The sequence below is a fragment of the Schistocerca nitens genome, chromosome 1 (genome assembly GCF_023898315.1).
Source record: "Schistocerca nitens isolate TAMUIC-IGC-003100 chromosome 1, iqSchNite1.1, whole genome shotgun sequence".
In the NCBI taxonomy this organism is placed as follows: Eukaryota; Metazoa; Arthropoda; class Insecta; order Orthoptera; family Acrididae; genus Schistocerca; species Schistocerca nitens.
The window spans coordinates 643,420,852-643,440,733 of record NC_064614.1 but is presented as its reverse complement, the minus strand read 5'-3'; the positions used below and the strand labels follow the sequence as shown (position 1 = coordinate 643,440,733).

The 19,882-nt window shown below is 40.0% G+C and overlaps 1 protein-coding gene across 1 annotated transcript in view; it reads right to left on the bottom strand.

Moving 5' to 3' along the window:
- The window catches only part of LOC126258312 (exosome complex exonuclease RRP44), a 158,529-nt gene that overhangs the window by 100,224 nt on the left and 38,423 nt on the right, over positions 1-19,882 (bottom strand). Inside the window, exon 5 of the mRNA XM_049955633.1 lies at positions 3,600-3,832. Within this exon, the coding sequence (XP_049811590.1) occupies positions 3,600-3,832 (233 nt within the window). The remainder of the gene's footprint in view (positions 1-3,599; positions 3,833-19,882) is intronic.

Here is a 19,882-nt window from a genome sequence, read left to right as displayed (position 1 = left end):
GTGGATTTCAGACAGCAGATGTCACATCAATGCAGTTTGTGCTATAAAGATTTGACACTGCACAATTTTGTTGTGCCACCAACAAGTTACAGATGTGCACCAATGATAAATTGGAAAAGTGCTTGCTTAGTGTTGTGTTGTGTTCAATATGTCGAAATTTATACTGAAAAAGAGCAATCATGGACAGCATTAATTTTTTGTTTTCATTTGAAGAAAACTGTTGCTCGATCATACTGATTTCTTTGAGAAGCTTGTGGTGACCATGCTTCATCACAAGATATGTGTGAACGGTGGTTTCAGCATTTCAAAAATGGTGACTTTGATGTTGCAAACCAGGAATGTGGGAAACCACCAAAAGAATATGAAGATGTGGAATTTGAAGCTCTGTTGAACGAAGATGATTTGCAAACACAAAAACAAGTCGCAGAGCAATTGGGTGTTAGTTAACAATCTGTTTCCAGTAGACTACCAGATAGGGGAAAGATTCAGAAATCTGGTAGATGGGTACCACACAAGTTGAATAACAGGCAAATGGAAAAGTGCAAAAAAACATGTGAGATTTTACTCACTCAGTATGAAAGGAAGTCATTTTTACATCGAATAGTTACAGAGTATGAAAAGTGGATTTACCTTGAGAATCCCAAGTGCGAAAAATCATAGGTACACCCAGGCACACCATCCACATTGACTGCAAGACCAAATCACTTTGGCAAAAAGACAATGCTCTGTGTTTGATAGGACCAGAGTGGCATGGTCTATTACGAGCAGTTAAACCCTGTGGAAATGGTTAATACTAATGTTACCAACAACACCGCTTGAAAAAAGGCCACAATACCAAAAGAGGCAAGACAGTCATTTTTCTTCATGACAATGCTCCTTCACATATAGAAAACCTGATTCACGACACGTTGGAAGCACTCAACTAGGAGCTTCTACCCCATGCTGCCTACTCACCAGATTTGGCTCCTTCCGATTACTACTTTTTTGTATTGATGCATCATGCACTTGCTGAGCAATGCTTTAGCTGTTATGAAGATGTAAAAAAAATGGCTTGATGAATGGTTCACAGCAAAAGGAGAAAATTGTTACTGGTGTGGTATTCACAAATTGCCTGAAAGATGGGAAAAATGTATAACAAACGATGGAGCATACTTTTGGCAAAGCACTATTTATCATTATTCTGAATTTAACGTGTTTTTTTGGACAACAAATCCACATTTCATACTTGTACACCAGATATGCAAGTAGATACCACACAGCAAATTAACCCAACAGGAAAAGAAAAACCACCCACAGTATTTTTTTAAAAAAAAGCATCTACCAACAGTATTAATTTCCAAGTAAGCAGAATATCCAACAGTAACACTCCAAAAGTGAAAGATGAGCTCAGAGAATTTGTATCAAGAACACAGAATTTATATCAAGAACAAAATTTCTAGGGTGCATGTCAACTCACAGCTAAAGTGGACTCAGCATATTACTGTCCTCAGGAAGCGACCAGCTTCAGCACGCTAAGCACTTTTAATAATAAATTCAGTGTGTACAACATCATGTACCAGAACATCTTTTGCACCTGTCCCTTCTGAAATTAATTATGGCATATCCTAAAGGGAACAAACGAGTGTACAAATACTCTTTAGGCTAAAAAGGGGCTGTACGAGTTATAACAAAAAGTAGCAAGAGAATTCACTGCATTGGGTTGTTTAAATGTGGGGGAATTTTGACTGTTTCCTGTGAATACTAGACGTGCAAACAAAGTTGACATTGGGCACGGTGGCTGATGGGAACAACCATAAAGGTATTTCCCATTTACAGTCACTTCCATCAACCAGTGCACCAAGTGTCAACTTTGTCTGCATGAATAATACATTCTGCAGACAGTGATCCATGTAAAGAAAGTCATCAACCAGTACACAACAAACAGGTCTCTGCATGAACATGGAAACATATCCAGCTACCTCCCACATCTCAGTATGAAAAACAAAACAATAACCAAAAATAGTATGAGATATAATGGAATTAAATCATACAACAATCTTCCACAAGTGATCAAAAGACAAAAGAGAGCTGATCAAAGATGAAAGTGAAATTTACGCCTTCAGGAACATCCTAAAAAATTATCTGTTTTCACATTATCAAGGATTACCTGAAATGTAAACTATTCTGCCAATTATTACTTAACTGATACGATTAAGAGATGTTTTACAATACATTCACAAGAATAGTGAAATACTCTGTACAAATATATGATATAGTAAAGTAAATAATGTATGTATTTATTAATGTGCCTGTGCTTATCTAACTTTACGTATTTATGTGTCTGTATTATGAACATTTACCCATACAATTTATACTGTCACAGATAGATAAATAAATAAATAAATTTAAGTAACGGTAGCAGCTCCTTCTACACACACATGCAACAAGTTAGTATCATGAGGAGCAATATGGACTGCAATTTCATGACATAGCAAACCACATTTACTTAATATGGTCATTTGCTCTCATTAAAACTCCGTAACAATATCATACTTCACGTTTCTGCTTTGATAGGACACACTGACATGCAGACAACATGTCCATACAATGAAACACAATTCAAATTTCTTCTCTGCAGTCTTCAAATATATAACTAATAGAAGCATTTTGTTTTGTTACTTTGTAAGTAAATCAACATTTATATGTTTCTTTCAGAGTTTCAAATGCACATTACTTTTTGTTTACTCTGGGAAACTGTGGTACATTCAAAAGCAAGTTTGCAGTTTGCTAAGTAACTACACTAGTAACACTTGTTATGCGTTTCCAACATCATATTATACAACCTTCTACAGTACAATAATAATTTCTGGCCCAAGCTGTCGGAATTGGCAGTCACATGTGTGTGAGGAGTGGTTGCTTGTGTGTACGAATGGTATTTGTTCCTTTGTTTCTCCTTTGCTGATGAAGGCCAAAAACTTTGTGTAAATGTCTTTCAATTGTGCCTACTAGCAACATTACATGTCTCCTTTATGATGAATAGCAATCGATCTCTTCCTACACTGTTAATTTTAAAAAGAGACATAGAGAATTATGAAAGTATAGTTACATTATTTCTTAATTTTAATACTTAGTTTCTATCACAAGTTGTACAGAAAGACTTAATTTCTGAGAAAAACTCTGTGTTGCATAATGTGACAAAAAGTCGCATATTGATCAGGTCTATTATCTGAAGCATTTGTAAAACACAGGCTTTTGGTATAAAAGAGCCACAATATCAAAGAACAGTCAATGAATATGATTTATTTTCTGTGTTCCCATTACTGTTAAATATAAATTTCAATTCACTGATACAGTGTTGCTTGTATGCAAAGTAAAAACAGAAAAATTATAGCAGCTTACATGGAAATACACAAAAACTTAGGAAAGTTAAGGTAAGATGCATTACAACACTCTTGGCTATGAATGAGCTTAGTAGATACGCTCTAATCGTAATGTAACTCTAACTGTAATTTAACACTAAAAATAAATAAAAAAGTAAGCACGCACGCGCGCGCACACACACACACACACACACACACACACACACACACACACACACAAAATTACACTTAGTATCTTACCGACTTTTCATAGCTTTCTACATTTACACTTCCTTCCAAACAGTTTTCACGAGATGCATAAAAAGTACCCGAATGATACTTTCCAGTTTTAATCCCTCTTTGAATTTCAGCCAAACTTAGATGTTTTGGAAACAGTGCCTTTCCTTTATCATCAAAAGACCGCATTTGATCCAAGCTCACCATCTTGTCTTGGAGCTCAGGGCAATCAACCAGGCTACTGACATATTGTCTGACTGGGAAAAGAAGTTCATATACAAACATTTGTATTATTGTAGTAACAGAACAAAGTAACTTAAAAATACGGCAATTGACCAAACTGAAAGTAGCAACAAGAATGCTGCATTTTGAGGAGATATTGAAAATATTATAGCACATGGGCAGTGTGACCGAGGGCTGACATAAAATACTGTGTGGTGTTATGTGAAGTTGTGTGCATGGTCCACACGCTCAGTCTGACAGAGACTGAATGTGTAACTGTTGCACCAAGTTCCATGATTGAGAAGGTTTTGTCCATCATGACTACAGTCCTCTGGGCCACTTCGTTTATGAGCACAGCCTAAATGCACTTCACATGCTGAGTAGTGCAATACAATGCAGACACAATGATCACATAGGTATCAATGCTGGAACATAATTTATTGAATATATGTCGTTATGTTTCCAGCTAGCAAATGTAACCCTGGATGCTCTCCATTCTGTAGACACAACATTCTCCTCATTAGCTCTAGCATAAATCATAGACATCAGAGCAGGTAAGTTTACAGGATATTATACAATTTAATCATATGTCACTGTGTCATCCAATTTTTGACAGTTTTCATTTTCTCCACTACAATCATTTACTTTACTTAGTCCAATATTTCATCAATTAACATACTAAATTAACAAGACAGACATTTAGCATGATGTATTATATTTTGTATCTTTTTCATTCTTCAATCATTTATATCATTTAAGTGTTAAATTATTGCTTTGCAATATTCAAATGTAAAATATTTTCAAGCCATACATTCCTGTTATTTAAAATAACAAAAACCTCAGCAGTCAGTCTGGATGAAGTAGCCCACCATAATAAACCTGTCATTAGTCCTAATGTATAAGACTGTTACAAACAAGGCAGTTACTCTACAAATTCCAGCAAAGATACACTGATCAGCCAAAAAATTATGACCACAAACCTACTATTGATACAAACTCATCCAGTTGATAGCAGCATCACCTGGCAAGGAGTGACTGCTAGTCAGACACATGCACAGTGCATGTAGTATCAGTGAGCGTACTGTCCGTGTGTAGACTGTGGAAGGTGTGCAATCTATCTGAGTTTGACCACGGGCAGATTCTGACGGCCCAGAGGCTTGGCATGAGCATATGGGAAACTGCACGACTTGTCAAATGTTCAAGTAGTGCTGTGGTGAGTGCCTCTAATGTGTGGTGAAAGTATATCTAGATGTCGTGGGGTTGGGTGGCCACCCTTCACTATAGATGTCGGACATCATAGGCTGGGTAGACTGGTTAACAGGACAGGTGGTGAACTGCGGTGGAACTACCATCAGACTTTAATGCTGAGCAGAGTACAAGTGTGTCTGAACACACAGTGAACCAAACACTCCTAACGATGAGCCCCCGCAGTCAACGAACCGTGCATGTGCTAATGTTAACACCATGACATCGGCAACTACTACTGAAATAGGCATGTGACCATTGCCACTGGATATTGGTGCAGTAGCACAACATTTCATGGTCTGATGAATTGCAATTCCTTCTTCATCATGCTGAGGGAGGGTGTGAATCCATCATCTTCCAAGGGAACTGCCCTTTGATGCCTGTACTGTGGGATGGATACAAGGTGGTGGTGGCTCCATTATGCTCTAGGGAACATTCCTGTGGGCATCCATGGGTCCAGTGGAGCTCGTGCAAGGCACCATGATGGTCAAAAAGTATCATACACTGGTTGCAGACCACGAATACCCCTTCATGAGAATCATGTTTCCAGCGGTAGCGGTATTTTTCAACATGATAATACACCATGTCACCAGGCCAGGAGTGTGATGGAGTAGCTCAAGGAAAACCGTGGTGAGTTCTAATTAATGTGCTGGTCCCCCAATTTACCGGATCTAATCCTGATCGAACACATCTGGGATGTGATTGAACATGGCGTCAGAGCTCATCACCTCCCCCTCCGGAATTTATGGGAATTAGGTGACTTGTGTGTGCAGATATGATACCAACTCTCTCCAGCGAACTGCCAAGGCCTCACTGCTTCCATGCCAAGACTAATTGCCACTGTTATCCATGCCAAAGGTGGATATACCGGCCACTAGGTAGGTAGTCATAATGATCTGGCTAATCAGTATAAGTATTACATTTTGGGAACGGAGCTGGATATTATTTGCTTCTTTCACTGACATTTTGGCTGGGACATTAAAGTCATTTTCCAAGGGATTTGCACATGGTCTAAATGCATATTAGTTATGGAAGTTGGTGTTTTGCACCAATGTTGTTTCATTGAGCACCCATACTGTTGTCATAATTTCTGTATCCCAGAAAATAGTTGCCTGCTGGGCTTTTGGTTGATTTGATAGCTGATGTCATTTTATCAATTGCCACTCTTTAGAATCAAGTTTTTTTTTGGTGAATGAATTAAAAAGGGTAAGCTCTATGTTTTATTCTGATAAACACCATCATCATACTTAATTAAATCATAAGACAGATGTATTTTTACCATCAAATCCCAGCGGTATATTTCTGTGACTGTGATTTTCCCTCTCAAATAATCTGTGGGATGGCTATGGAGATATGGTGTCTATCCATCGTAAATGTTTAGGCCAATAATGACAGACACACTGGTAATGTTCAGTATACTGGTCTCAGATTGTGTGCATTGCTTGTCTGATACAGGTCATACCATAACAACTCCATATTGTTGATGCCTGCCTTTCAAAGATCATTTTTGAACCTAGAGAGCAATAATTTTTGGTGTAATATGGAAGATTATTCTTAAGTGGCATTTCTTGTGGAGTCAGTCAAATTTTAATGAAATATTCCTAACATACGTAGGAAAACACGTATATTTGAAACTCTCCTGCTGTTTTTCTTTAATGTATATCTTGAATATAAGTTACTTTTTAGTGAGCTCCAAATCTGATGCTTGGAGTTTCCACTCTCCTTCAAAACTGCCTGAAGAAGTTTTGGCTGATCTTGAAGGCTATTTTTGTTTGCGGTAGTGTGCACCCAAAGCACTAACGTTCTGTGAATGAAAAGTAGTTGGAGATAAGCTTATGTTGTCATGGAGAAGTAATACCTCAGTCAGAAAATGACATGTTCCCAGCCAAAAAAAATCAGTGGAGGAAGCAATAACAGGTGGCATCATTCTGAAAACATATTAGATATATCAGGTATGTTGGACAAACTCAAAACAAAGACATTTACAAAAAGTTGTCATAAAGTTTTAGTTATCATCTCAAAAAATAAGTTATTTAATTAAATTTACTGTTTGCTGGTACATAGTGAAATCCCCATCCCTTACTACCATAGCATGCCACTAGAGTAGCCAGAACAAAGTGGTGCTGTGAACTGATAAGGTGAAGTATCATGCAGTAGTTCGTTTTCTGCAGCTACAATCGATGCTGAGTTGATATAGTGTAAAATGCACCATCACATCACATCAGTGTTGTCAGCAAATGCTGAATGATACAGAATGAAATGGCAGACCATCTTTCTGTGAAGAACAGGTAATCGCAAGAAAAATAGAAGAGCTAGTGATCAGAAACTGGCATATGACAACTAAGATTACAGTGAAACAAGTGAAATTCAGTCATGGATCAGTTTTCAAAACCTTGCACAACATTGTCAACATAAGAAAGGTTTCTGCCCACGTGGTTCTGCAAACGATCATACTTATTCAAAAAACCTGCTGAACTGAAGAAACAACATAAATGTTGCAGATGTGTCACTATGGGTCCCAAATATTTGAGCAATGTTCTAGATTGGGTAACATGAGGGATTTGTAAACACTCTCCTTTGTAGACTGAGTACACTTTCCCAGTATTCTACCAATAAACCAAAGTCTGTATTTATTTGAATTTTAGCAAAGTCTATCAGTTGCTTTACCTGCAGCTGAGCGAGCCTATACCATCATTCCATTTCATATACTGACAGAGTATTACACCCAGGTATTTGTACGAGTTGGTCAATTCCAACTGTGACTTACTGATATTATAGTCCTACGATAGCATATTTTTTGGTTAGTGAAGTGCACAATTTTACATTTCTGAACAGTTAAACCAAGATACAGCAATCTTTGCACTACTCTGAAAACTTATCAAGAACTGACTGAATATTTAGGCAGCTTCTTTCAGACTGTACTTCATTATAGATAACTGCATCGTCTGGAAAAAGTCTGAGGTTACTATTAATATTGTCTGCAGGGTCATAACACACAACATAAACAGCAAGGGTCCCAACACACATTCCTGGGGCACATCTAAAGTTACTTCTACAACTGACAAGACTCTCTATTCAAGATAACATGCTATGTCCTCCCTATCAAAAAGTCCTCAGGCCAGTCACAAATTTCACTTGATAACTCACACGATTGAACTTTAGACAATTAGTGTACGTGTGGTACTGAGTCAAATGCTTTTTGGAAATCAAGAAATACTGCATCTACCTGACTGTCTTGATCCAAAATTTTCAGTACGTTTTGTGCGAAAAGTGCAAGTTGGCTTTCACGTGACTGATGTTTTTGGAATCTATGCTTGCTGGCATGGAGGAGGCTATTATGTTCAAGATACCTAATTATGTTTGAGCTCAAATATATGTGCTAAGGTTCTACAACAAACTGGTGTCAAAGATATTGGACAGTAATTTTGGGGATCACTTCTCCTGCCATTCTTGTAGACGAGTGTTACCTGTGCTTTCTGTGTGTGGTTTTTTGTTCAAGGGATCTATGACAGATTATATTTAGACAATGGGCTAACACAGCTGTAAATTCAATATAAAATCTGGTAGGGATTTCATCAGGACCTGAACCATTGTTCAATTTTGACAGTAAAACTGATTTCACACATCTTTTCAGTGGTACAAGGATTAAACTGGGGCAGTTCTTCTGTATTTTCCTTTGTAAAGGAACATTTGAAAACAGAGTCAAGAATTTCAGTTTTTGTTTTGCTACCCTCAATTTCAGTTACTGTTACATTCAATAGTGTTAAGAGCATTAACTTTGGTGCCACCAACAACCATTACATATGACCAGAATTTCTTTGGGATTTGTGAAAGACCATTTGACAATATTCTGCTACAGTAGTCACTGAAAGCTTTGCGCATCACTCTCTTGACAGCCAAACATGTTTCATTCTATCTATAGTCATATGCTTTGTTTTACATCTGTTATGCAGTAGTTTCCGTTTCTTTAGAATTTTCTTTACAGTGACTGTATACCATGGAGAGTCCCTCTCGCTATGAACTGTTCTACTGAGTACGTATCTATCCAGTGTTTAGTCAACTATTATTTTAAACTTTGGATGTAGTTCCTCTACATGCTCCTTCCCCAAGCTGAAAGTTTGAAGTTTCTCACTGAGATACGACACTACCGATTTTTTATCTAGTTTACTGAACATATACAAGGTGCGTCCCTTAAGTAATGCAACCAAATTCATAAAGGATCATTTATTGAATATATTCATACAAATAATCAAAAATTTTCAAAATAGCACCCTCTTGCGTCAATACACTTCTGGAGGCAGTGTTTCTATACCTGGAAGGCATCCTGGAATGCCTTTTCTGGAATGTCCTTTAGAGCTGATGTAACATGTGCCTGGATGCTTTCAATCGTGTCCCAATGTTTTCCTTTCATGATTCCTTTTAACCAAGGAAACAAAAAAAAGTCAGTGGGAGCCAGGTCGGGACTGTAGGGAGGCTGGGGAACTAACGGGGTCTTGGTCCTGGCCAGGAAGTCATTGACAATGACTTCCTGGAACTTTGTTGAGAATGCTTAGGCAGTTGACCACTAGGATTATAATACTCTCATCTGCAAGAGGCATTCCTTTCCATCTTACACTTGTACTTCTCGGTTTCCTACAACTATCATTATCTGGAATGGATGGAGAATTGTGTAATCTAAAACATGGTGCTAATGTGTTACATTCATAATGGGCAAATTGTCATAGGAGCATACTATCAAAATCTCCACTAGTTTACAGGAGGCTTTTGAGACAAAGCAGCCAAGGAGCCTTTTTTGCTCCATGACAACACCACAGTTCACTCTGCACAGGACAAAGTCATACATATTACTTCTTTAAAGGGTCAAATTTCTCCTCCCCCCCCCCCAAAAAAAAAAAAAAATCTCCTGACACGGGCCCCAGGACTTCTTACTCTTTCCCTCAGCAAAGAAACAACTGTGTGACAGGCATTTCCAAAAGGGCAAGGTCTGGATTTTTGAGGTGTGACATTTCCTGAATAGCCAAAATATAAATTTCATCAATCAGAATCTCCACCAGCTCATATATCATTGGAAAAAATGTGTCACATAGAAGAGTGAATATGTACAGGACTAACACCATCATCAAATTTTATGAATGTAGTTTGATTATTTTCAAAATAAATTTTTCTTATTACCACTCATACTGCAACATTTGAGAGATGTGTCACTTTAACAACTACAGTTTGCTTACAGTGCTTTGACCAGATGTTCTGTGCTTTCATTGATTATTTGTTTTTTTGTTGTTATATTATTGGCACTGCTTTATTATTTTACATTGAAGTTTTGATTTTTTTTCTCAGTGCTTTCATTGCAGTCTCTAACTCTGTGTATGGGGGGGGGGGGGGGGGGAGGTGAGGGAGGGATAGAGGGAGGGGGGAATGAGGAAAAGGGGAGGGAGGGAGGGAGGGAGGGAGGGAGGGAGGGAGGGAGGGAGGGAGGGAGGGAGGGAGGGAGGGAGGGAGGGAGGGAGGGAGGGAGGGAGGGAGGGAGGGAGGGAGGACTGTCCAAAAACAGAACTTACAGACTCTTCATCATGATCACTTCGTAGTTTGTTTCTCTACTCTGTACCCATCTGGTAGGCAGTTAGGTTTTCTTTCAATGATAAGGACTTGCCATGAAGCTTTCTTGAGTCATCCATGTGGCCATTTATGTAGGAGGCATTCATCTAAATCCATACTCTGCAAACCATTGTGAAGTGCTTGGCAGATGGCACTTCCCACTGTATCAGTTATTGTGGCTTCTTGCCAGTACATTCACAAATGGAAATGACTGTTTAAATATGTGTACCAAATACTTGTGACCATTCATGCTGCCTTATTCCATATATGCTCAATAACCACATCTTTTCTTTTGTGAATTGCATAATTTACATTTATAAACATTTACAGCAAGTAGACAATCTCTGTACCACCTTGAAATCTTATCAAGGTCTGACTAAATACCTGTGCAACTTTCTGTAGACATTCTTCGTTATAGATAACTGCTTCTTCTATGAAATTTTGAAGTTACTATTAATATTGTCTGCAAGGTCAATAATATCCAACATGAACACCATGGATCCCAACACACTTCCCTCAGTCATACTTGAAGTTACTTCTACGTCTATCACTGACTCTCCATCCAAGATAACATGTGGTGTCCTTCCTACCAAGAAAGCCTCTGGCCACATAAATTCCTAATATAGGATGGCCGGCAGCAGTGACTCAGGGCACTCGCACTTGGAGCTGCTTCGATATGGGATGCTTTGCAGGCGCCACCTAGTCTTGTTCCTATTGTACGAGCTAGATTCTATTTCTTGTTGCATCATTTGCAATGAGTCTTTGTAAGTTAGGAGAAATACAAGTTAAATAAACCTTCTGTTTGGTGTGTTACTTGTTCGCTGCCCCTGTGCAGCTTCCCTATGACACCAGTTGCCACACCACCCTGTAGCCCATCTTTCCTTACTGTTGTGTCAAAGCCGTATACAACATCTGGTGATGAGTTATCGAACCTATGTGTGGCTGTTGTTAAGTCTTCAACTTTACTTCTTCCTTTTCTGTCATTTTATGCTTGTTTTTTGTTGTTTTTCGTTGCCTTTGGGGGACCCAGTGTTTGCCTTGCATGTGCTCTTTATGTTACATATGTTACACGTTCCGAGGTTGCTGCTTTTGCGCCCCCCCCCCCCCCCACACACACACTTTTTTCCTTTAACTGTGCTGTTTTTTATTTTTGCTGTTTGTGTTTGTGCTTTGCTTAATTTACTATGGCTACTATGCCACAATCACCTGCTGTGCCACCTGTGATTGATCTAACTCCTTGCATCACTTGCACAGGAAGATATCCCTTTTGTTTGGTTGCAAGTGTGTCAGTCTGCTTTCTAGAAGTTGAAAGATGCTTTGCTTAGTGATCAACACCTTGTTTACTTTGATCCAACCAAACCTGTGGTCTTGGCTTTTGATGCTTCCTCTTACGGTATCAGTGCAATTTTGTCGCATAAATTTGGTGCTGTTTACGGGCCAATTGTCCTTGCTTCCAAGTTGTTGAACAAAGCTCAATGTAATTATTCACAAATTGAGAAAAAGGCTGTTGACACTGTCTCTGGTGTCACTTAGTTTCATCAGCATCATTTTGGCAGAAAATTATGGTTGGTGAGTGAGCATTAACTTCTACAATGTTTGTTTAGCCCTTCTCACTCACACCCAACTCACATAGTGCAAAAGCTGCAACAGTGGTCTCTTCTTTTGTCAAATTACGGTATGAGATGGTGTATCAGCCCATTTCTAAGCATGCCAATGCAGATGCTCTTTCTCACCTCCCTGCTGGCCCAAATTCCATATTTGACAAGCCCTCTGCTTCTTGTTGCTACACCAATGAGCACAACACAGCTGTTTTGCACAGCTTTCTGTTAAATCACTGGAAAATTGCCCAGGCCACAACACTGGGTCCTGATTTGCAGATTCTGTTGTACTATATCCACAATGGTTGGCTGCATTCAACCAGACAGACTTGTAGCTCCGTGGTTACCAATAGTTTGCCTGCCAGCACGTCCTTGCAGTTCACCAAGGTGTCATGTGCTTCACATTGATAATGAAAAGTTACATGTTGTTGTTCCCTAAGCTCTCCAACGTGATGTGCTTCATTCATTAAACCACGGTCACTGGGTGTCGTTTGCATTAAGCAGTTGGCATGACGTTATTGCGCATGGCACAATCTGGATGCACAAACTGAACAGCTGACTTCTCAGTGCCAAGTCTGTGCTGAACATCAATCAGCTCCACTCAGCAGTACTTTACATGGCCCAAATCTCAAGCATCTTTGCAAAGTCTGCACTTGGATTTCATGGGTCCTTACTGGAACACATACTGGCGAATCATCACTGACACTTTCAGCAAATTTCCCTTTGTGGTTCCTATGCAATCTACTATGGCTCGTTCCACAATCCACGCCTTGACGTCAGTCTGCTGCCTCAAGGCATTGCCTGAAGTGATTATGACTGACAGTGCCCCTCAGTTTGTTGCTGCCGAGTTTTAAGAGTTTTGCACCGCCTCCGGCAACAAGCACATCATGAGTGCACCATTCCACCCACAATAAAACGGCAAAGCGGAATGCTTTGGATGAACAGTCAAGCAACAGATGGACAAGCTTTGTGCCTCCCACACAGGGGATCAAGTGCTGTTGCTATTCTTGTCTTCCTGCTGCTCCCAACTACATTACAGACCATTGCTGGCGGAGTTGCATGGTCGGTGCTACCACACCCTGCCTCAGTTGATGCACGCCCAGCAATGGGTGGCAAGCACTCTGCCTAGGCAGTCAAAGTATCTAACTAACGATTCAATCTCTTAAAAATTGTATAGCAGGTGGAGGCACTGTGAGCGAGGTACCATTGTATGATACATGGGCCTGCTATGTTTCTCCTGGAGGGCCTGAGAGGATTGCTGTGACGCCATCAGAATCAAGTTATCCGCATGAATCACGCACTCCTGCAGCAGGCTCTGTGCTGTCAGATTCTGTGCTGTCAGATTCTGTGCATGCCTGGACACAGCAGCCCTCGCTGCATCTGGCTCCCACTGGCCCCACGCCGGTCCCTGAGCTGATGGATGTCGATACCCTTTTGCAGTTGTCACTGTCTTGACAGCCACCATTGCCAGTGGATGGGCCTCTCTTCCCAGTGGCTGTCCCTCGTGCACCTTGGGTGTGTCTGCAGTCATCAAGATGCCTCCGTCTTTGTTTGCTGTCCCATCTCTGGATGCGGATGTGTGCCCTTTGCCCTGTTTTTCAGCTGGTGTTCCGGGCAGGCTCAGGGCATATGCCAGGGGATTGGCGGGAGCTCGGCATCAGCCTCAGTTTTGGCTCGTCTCCTTATTGCCACCTGCATCCAGCACTCCTTCACAACGTCGTCGTTCGTTAATCTATACTAAGTGACGATGGTGAGGAGGTTTGTGGGGGAGGGATGTGGTACCACAAATCAATGCCACCTTACCGGTGAATAAAGTTGGAAGCAGTCAAGCAAGTTTCCATCCAACACCGATAGTGGTCGTGCGGGATCCAGCGGGCCCACAGGAGCACGTTCACTGAGCCACACCGCCAGCAGCTCTGTACTTCAAGTACCATCTGCCACTGCAACATAGGAAGGCCAGTGGCAACGACTCAGGTCACTCGGACTTGGAGTCACTTCACTATGGGATGCTGCACAGCCACTGTCTAGTTGCGGCCCCAACATCATCTTTGTTGCTATTACATGAGGTGGACTGTATTTCTTGTTGCATCATTTGTAATAATCCTTCGTATGTTTGGAGAAATACAAGTTAAGTAAATCTTCTGTCTGCTGTGTTACATCTTTATTAATCATTTCTGGTCCTGTTTAGCTTTCCTACAATGACAACTGCCGCACCACTCTGTAGTCCACCTCTCCTTACTGTTGTGTAAGTTGTGCACAATTGTGTCTTTCAAATTACTAGTGGACGACTGTAGGCCCCAAGTGCCTACAGCAACAGAACTATGACTAGCATTTTTATCACTCAAAAGCTATGATGCCATTTCACCTACCAGATTGTGGAAGGAAAGGATGATTTGTGTCTTCTTTGTACGTGTCTAAGTAGTTGCTTGGTGTCAGAAAAGCCAAACAACTGGAACTCGACACTTGCAGCTATAGTGCGTCTTTTGACAGATTATATATGTTACTTATACTGATGTTGATGTAGGTAAAAGTCAAAGTTGGTTCATGGCAGTTCAGAGAGTGGTGCATAAAAGCCATGTTCTGCTGACTGCTTCTGAGCAGCACCGCAGTTTGATGCTGAGCTTTTGAAGCAACATGCAGCTCTGAAACCTTATAGAGAAAAAAATACATTAGGAATTTTAGATTTTTTATAGCAAATCACCATCCCACTATATGTGGCATTTTGTGACGATGCTCAGTCAGTCATGGTGTCAGATTTTGATTCTAATTTTACTACTGCCTGTTATAATAACCCATTTTGGCGGCTTGCTATTGAGAAACATTCTTCCTTAGTGATGTAATAAGACTGGGAAATGGTCATTTCAATTGAGATTGATGGTAATTTCCCACTGAACAGTGTGTGTGGATGCAGGTGAGTAAAGATGGGGTCTACAGCAGAGAATGAGTCTGTAGCTGAGCAAAACATATATCTCAAGCAAGTTTGAAAGTAGACAATGAAATCAATTCATTAAAATTAAAACAATAAACTCATAGAGTCAAGTGATAATATTTCCTATTTAGGGGACTTGCAAACAATGACTACTCATGACAGTAACAGAAATAAAAAGAAGAATAAGACTGGGCCGGAGTGTTTTTGGTAAAACTAAATACAGTTCTCAAAATGAAGTCCCAATGTGTCTGAAATGGGTAATTTACACATCTAAAATGTATTACCAACTTTGTTTTATGTCAGTAAGACACATTTTTAATGCAAAAAATTTTGGTTTCCTCAGGAAACAATGGAGAGATATATGTTGAGAATAGCTAAGAGAGAAATGGGAAAAAAGGGGACTAGAGCACTTATTACGTACCTACATGTTTAGTTTGATGCTGGATATTTTTATGATCTGAAGATGGCAGTAGACAAAAGCGGTAATAGTAATGTGTAAAAGTTTGTGTGATTGAGACAGACTTGTAAAATAAAGGACTAGAGGTGGGATTAATTGCATCAGAAAACAGGCTTCAGTTGAAGACATAATTTTGACTGTTATGAAAATGAAACGTACATGAGTGGGACATATAGCTTGGTGAATGGATGGAAAACTAACCAAGTAAATTCTTTGTTGAGTAGCGGAGATAAGATCAGTATGATGCTGTATTGAAAGGCTGGTGGATAACATTAGAAATTTTGCTGGAGCAGTCTGGGTGCAACAAATATAATACCTGTTGTGCTGTAAATGGCCTAAAACTAAAGCCTGTATACATGTGAATACATAAATATTGTTGTTAGTTGCGCAGCATGCAATGTGGCATAGTGGTCAGCAAGAATGGCTTACTTGCTGCAGGTCACAGTTAAACCAGACCACCAGCAGTTATTCATTACTTAGTATTCACCATTTCTGGTAGGTTCTCGAAATTTCTTATTTTTGTAATATTTCTATAGTCTGGAATATTAAATGTTTATATAAATAGCAGCACTCTCTGTCCAGAGGTCAGTCTTATTCTGGTGGTATGACGTGATCATAATAAAAGTGCTTTCAGTGTTAAATGTTGTACTTTATTGATGACATTGCTTTCAGATCTGGACTTATTGTCGTTATGGTGTGACACTGTTTGGTGGAGATGCCAGGTACTTCAAAACATCTACATCACTATGGCTTCACTTATGCAAAGTAAACGCCATCACATACACCGACAGGAACCAGAATACAAGCAGTATATCATTCCCTAAGTCTGTATATTCAGGAGATCAATGGATACCAAAATTGCAGTAAGTCAACTGCACATCAAGTTTCCATCATTGTTTCCAGCAGATGCTGATCAGACCTGACAAAATGGCAAAAAGAATTCGACCGAGTCACTAAATACAATGGGTGGGATGACATGATGTGTTTGGCAAATGTGTACATTTATTTGGACAGAAGAGTCTAGCAACGGTTCGAGAACAAGAAGAGAAGCTCAATTGCTGGGACAGATTCCAGGCCTAACTTAAGGAAACATTTGGCGACAATCAGTAGCCAGTCCAATTAGCAGAAAAACCATTTATGAACAGGAGCCACTAATATGGAAACAACACAGTCTTACATACAGGACATTTTGGTCCTATGTCACCCTGTGAATCTCAATATGACAGTAGCTGACAAAATTTCATGTTTGATGAAAGGGGACAGAGAAGACTTGACCAAGCTCTTCTGGTAAAGGATGTCACAACTGAAGAATTCATCAAGTGGTGTTAGCACATTGAGGTAATACAATAGAAAATGAGTCAGATGAATACAATTTGACTGACTCCCAAATGTGGACCTTATTGTAGTAGTCAATGTCATGAATCACCTTTCTCATATGTCAGGTATTAAGAGAAGAGATACAGCATCTTACGGCAGCCAGAATTGTCAAACTGATTAAGTAAGAGATAATAGCCATGAATGTCAACATCATACATCAGGAGACAATGGAAATGTTGAAGAAGAGATGCATCAGTCTTTAGCACCAATCTCTCTCACAAATCAAATACACCAAAAATAATGGACTTGGCAATGCGGACTTATACCACAGCCATCAAATGATAACTCAACACCCAATGCTGGTACAACCAATTCCTCAGCCAAGTATAATAGCCCACAGGAGAACATACAATTGAAGGAGAGAGGACAACACAATGGTATACTTTCAATGTAGAGACCTTGGGTACGTTTTCCGCTACTGCAGAGAAAGAAGAGGAGTTTTCAATGACTACCATGTGGCCAGACAGCAACCATCACAACAGATCTAATCACACCAGTCAACTATAGACGATTACTGTCCACCAACACACTGCAGCTGCTTCCCAGAACCTTGCCTAGTGAATCAGGATTACTAAGTGAGGCAACTATCTATGGAGGTGAGGCCACCACAGACGAAAATCGTTCAAGCATAACCATCACCAAAACATTAGAAAATCTCATAGGCATAATCATCGATGGCTAGTTTAGTGTCATCAATGAAGAATAATGCACTGTTGGCACTACAGACAATGCCGGGGAGGAAGCTACTATTGAACTGCCAATAGAATCTGGCCTGACTGACAAACAACGCCAACAAATGACTGCCATTCTGCACCAATTTTTGGATGCTTTCAAATCTGGAGGGAGAACAGAAAGACCAAGTATCCCACAGTAAAGCATCGTATCAATACACAGGACACCTAGAATTAGCCAGCATTCATACAAAGTAAAGCCTGCTGAACAGTGGAAAATCCAGGAGGAAGTGGAGAAGATGTTGTAAGATGACATCACTGAACTTTCAGAGAGTCTTCTGTCCTCTCCTGTGGTCCTCATGAAGGAGGAGGATGGCCCATAGTGTTCCTGCATCAACTACCAACAACTGAACAAAACCCCACAAAAAAGATGTCTATCCACTGTATTTGGTAAAGGGTAATAAAATATTAGTCAACTTAGGGGCTTCAGTTTCTACAATATCATATGTTTATCATCATCAGGTATGTTCTGTGATAGAAAGCAATTGTGCTGAAAGTCACAAATGGGAACTATGCCTAGCCAGTAGGATCATGTATTGCAAGAATGACTATCAATGACAGAACACAGTCCTTTCAGTTTGTCGTAATAGCAACAAAGATGATGTTGGGGCCGCAACTAGACAGTGTCTGTGCAGCATCCCATAGTGAAGTGGCTCCAAGTCCAAGTGACCTGAGTCGTTGCCACTGGCCTTCCCATGTTGCAATGGCAGATGGTACTTGGTCGTGAAGTACTGCTGCTCTTCTTGGATTGATTCGGGCCTCCCTACAGAAAATACACACACACACACACACACACACACACACACACACACACACACACACCTTTAGGGATGAGTTGTGGCTGGGTGTGCCAATTTTTGATCCAAAGTTCTCCTTTACCACCTACAGTGCATACTGTTTTGTGCACCTGAGTAGCTTTTTGCAATCAAAAAAAGCATGACTGTTTACTGAGTATGTAGCCTGCCGACTGGAATTGAAAGAATCACAAGAGACAGATGTAGAATGCCACCTCCATGCATCACTTTCTTATTTTATTACAGAAGATGGTACACAATATCATAAGACCCCCATTGGCTACCAGAGTGGTAATACCTAAAGAACTGCAACAACAAATAATAGCACAGTGTTATGACAGTTTACAGGCCCACCACACTGAATGACGAGCCATTAATGCAAGAATAGCCGCAAATTACTGGTGGAGAGATCGACAAACCAACGTTAGGAAGTATATAAAAAATTGTCTGCCTTGCATGCACAGAGCACCTCCATGAAGGACTTAAGTTCTTTTACAAACATTACCTGGAGCATCGAAACCATTTCAGATTGTGGCCCTGGATATTTGCAGCCTGTTTCCACAAAGCACCAAGAATAATAAATATATATTATCAATTATTGATCACTTTTTAAGGTACTTAATTTTGATACCACTTGCGCTTATGACCACTGAAACTGTTACTTGCGCCTCTGTCAATCACTTGGTACTGGCTTTCAGAAGTCCTGATGCAATACTCACTGACCAAGGCTCAAATTTTATGTCGGCACTGTTTGCACAAGTTTGAAAAATGTTACAAATCAAAAAATGGCAAACTATACACTTTTACCCTACAGCCAACAGTCACAATAATACAAACCAAAAAATGGCAAACTATACACTTTTACCCTACAGCCAACAGTCACCTAGAGTGAGTGCACAAAATTACTGTGCAAATGCTATCATATTAAGCAGGGAAGACGCTGTTAGATTGGGATGGATATGTAGGATTTGCCACCTCAGAGTACAATAGTCGTGTCTGTGAGGCAATGGGATGCTCTCCATATGAAGCAGTCTATGGGAGACCCATGAACTCACCCTTTGAGATTGACAAATTGCTCCCTGATGTCAACATACATGAAGTGAAAGGCTAGCCCACCATCTCAAAGTCATATGGAACCAAGTTAAATGCAATAATTTCAAAGGCATACTAAAACAGCTAGAACTCAGAAACAAAGGGACTAACCTCCCTCAATATAAACCCAGTGATTTGGTATTGCTCCAGAATCCTATAGTAAAAAAGCAACGAACTAAGAAGTTCACTTCTCAGTATGAGGGCCCCTTCCCTCTACTGTGCATTACCAGTGAATGCCAAAATTCAGTTACCTGATCATACTACAAT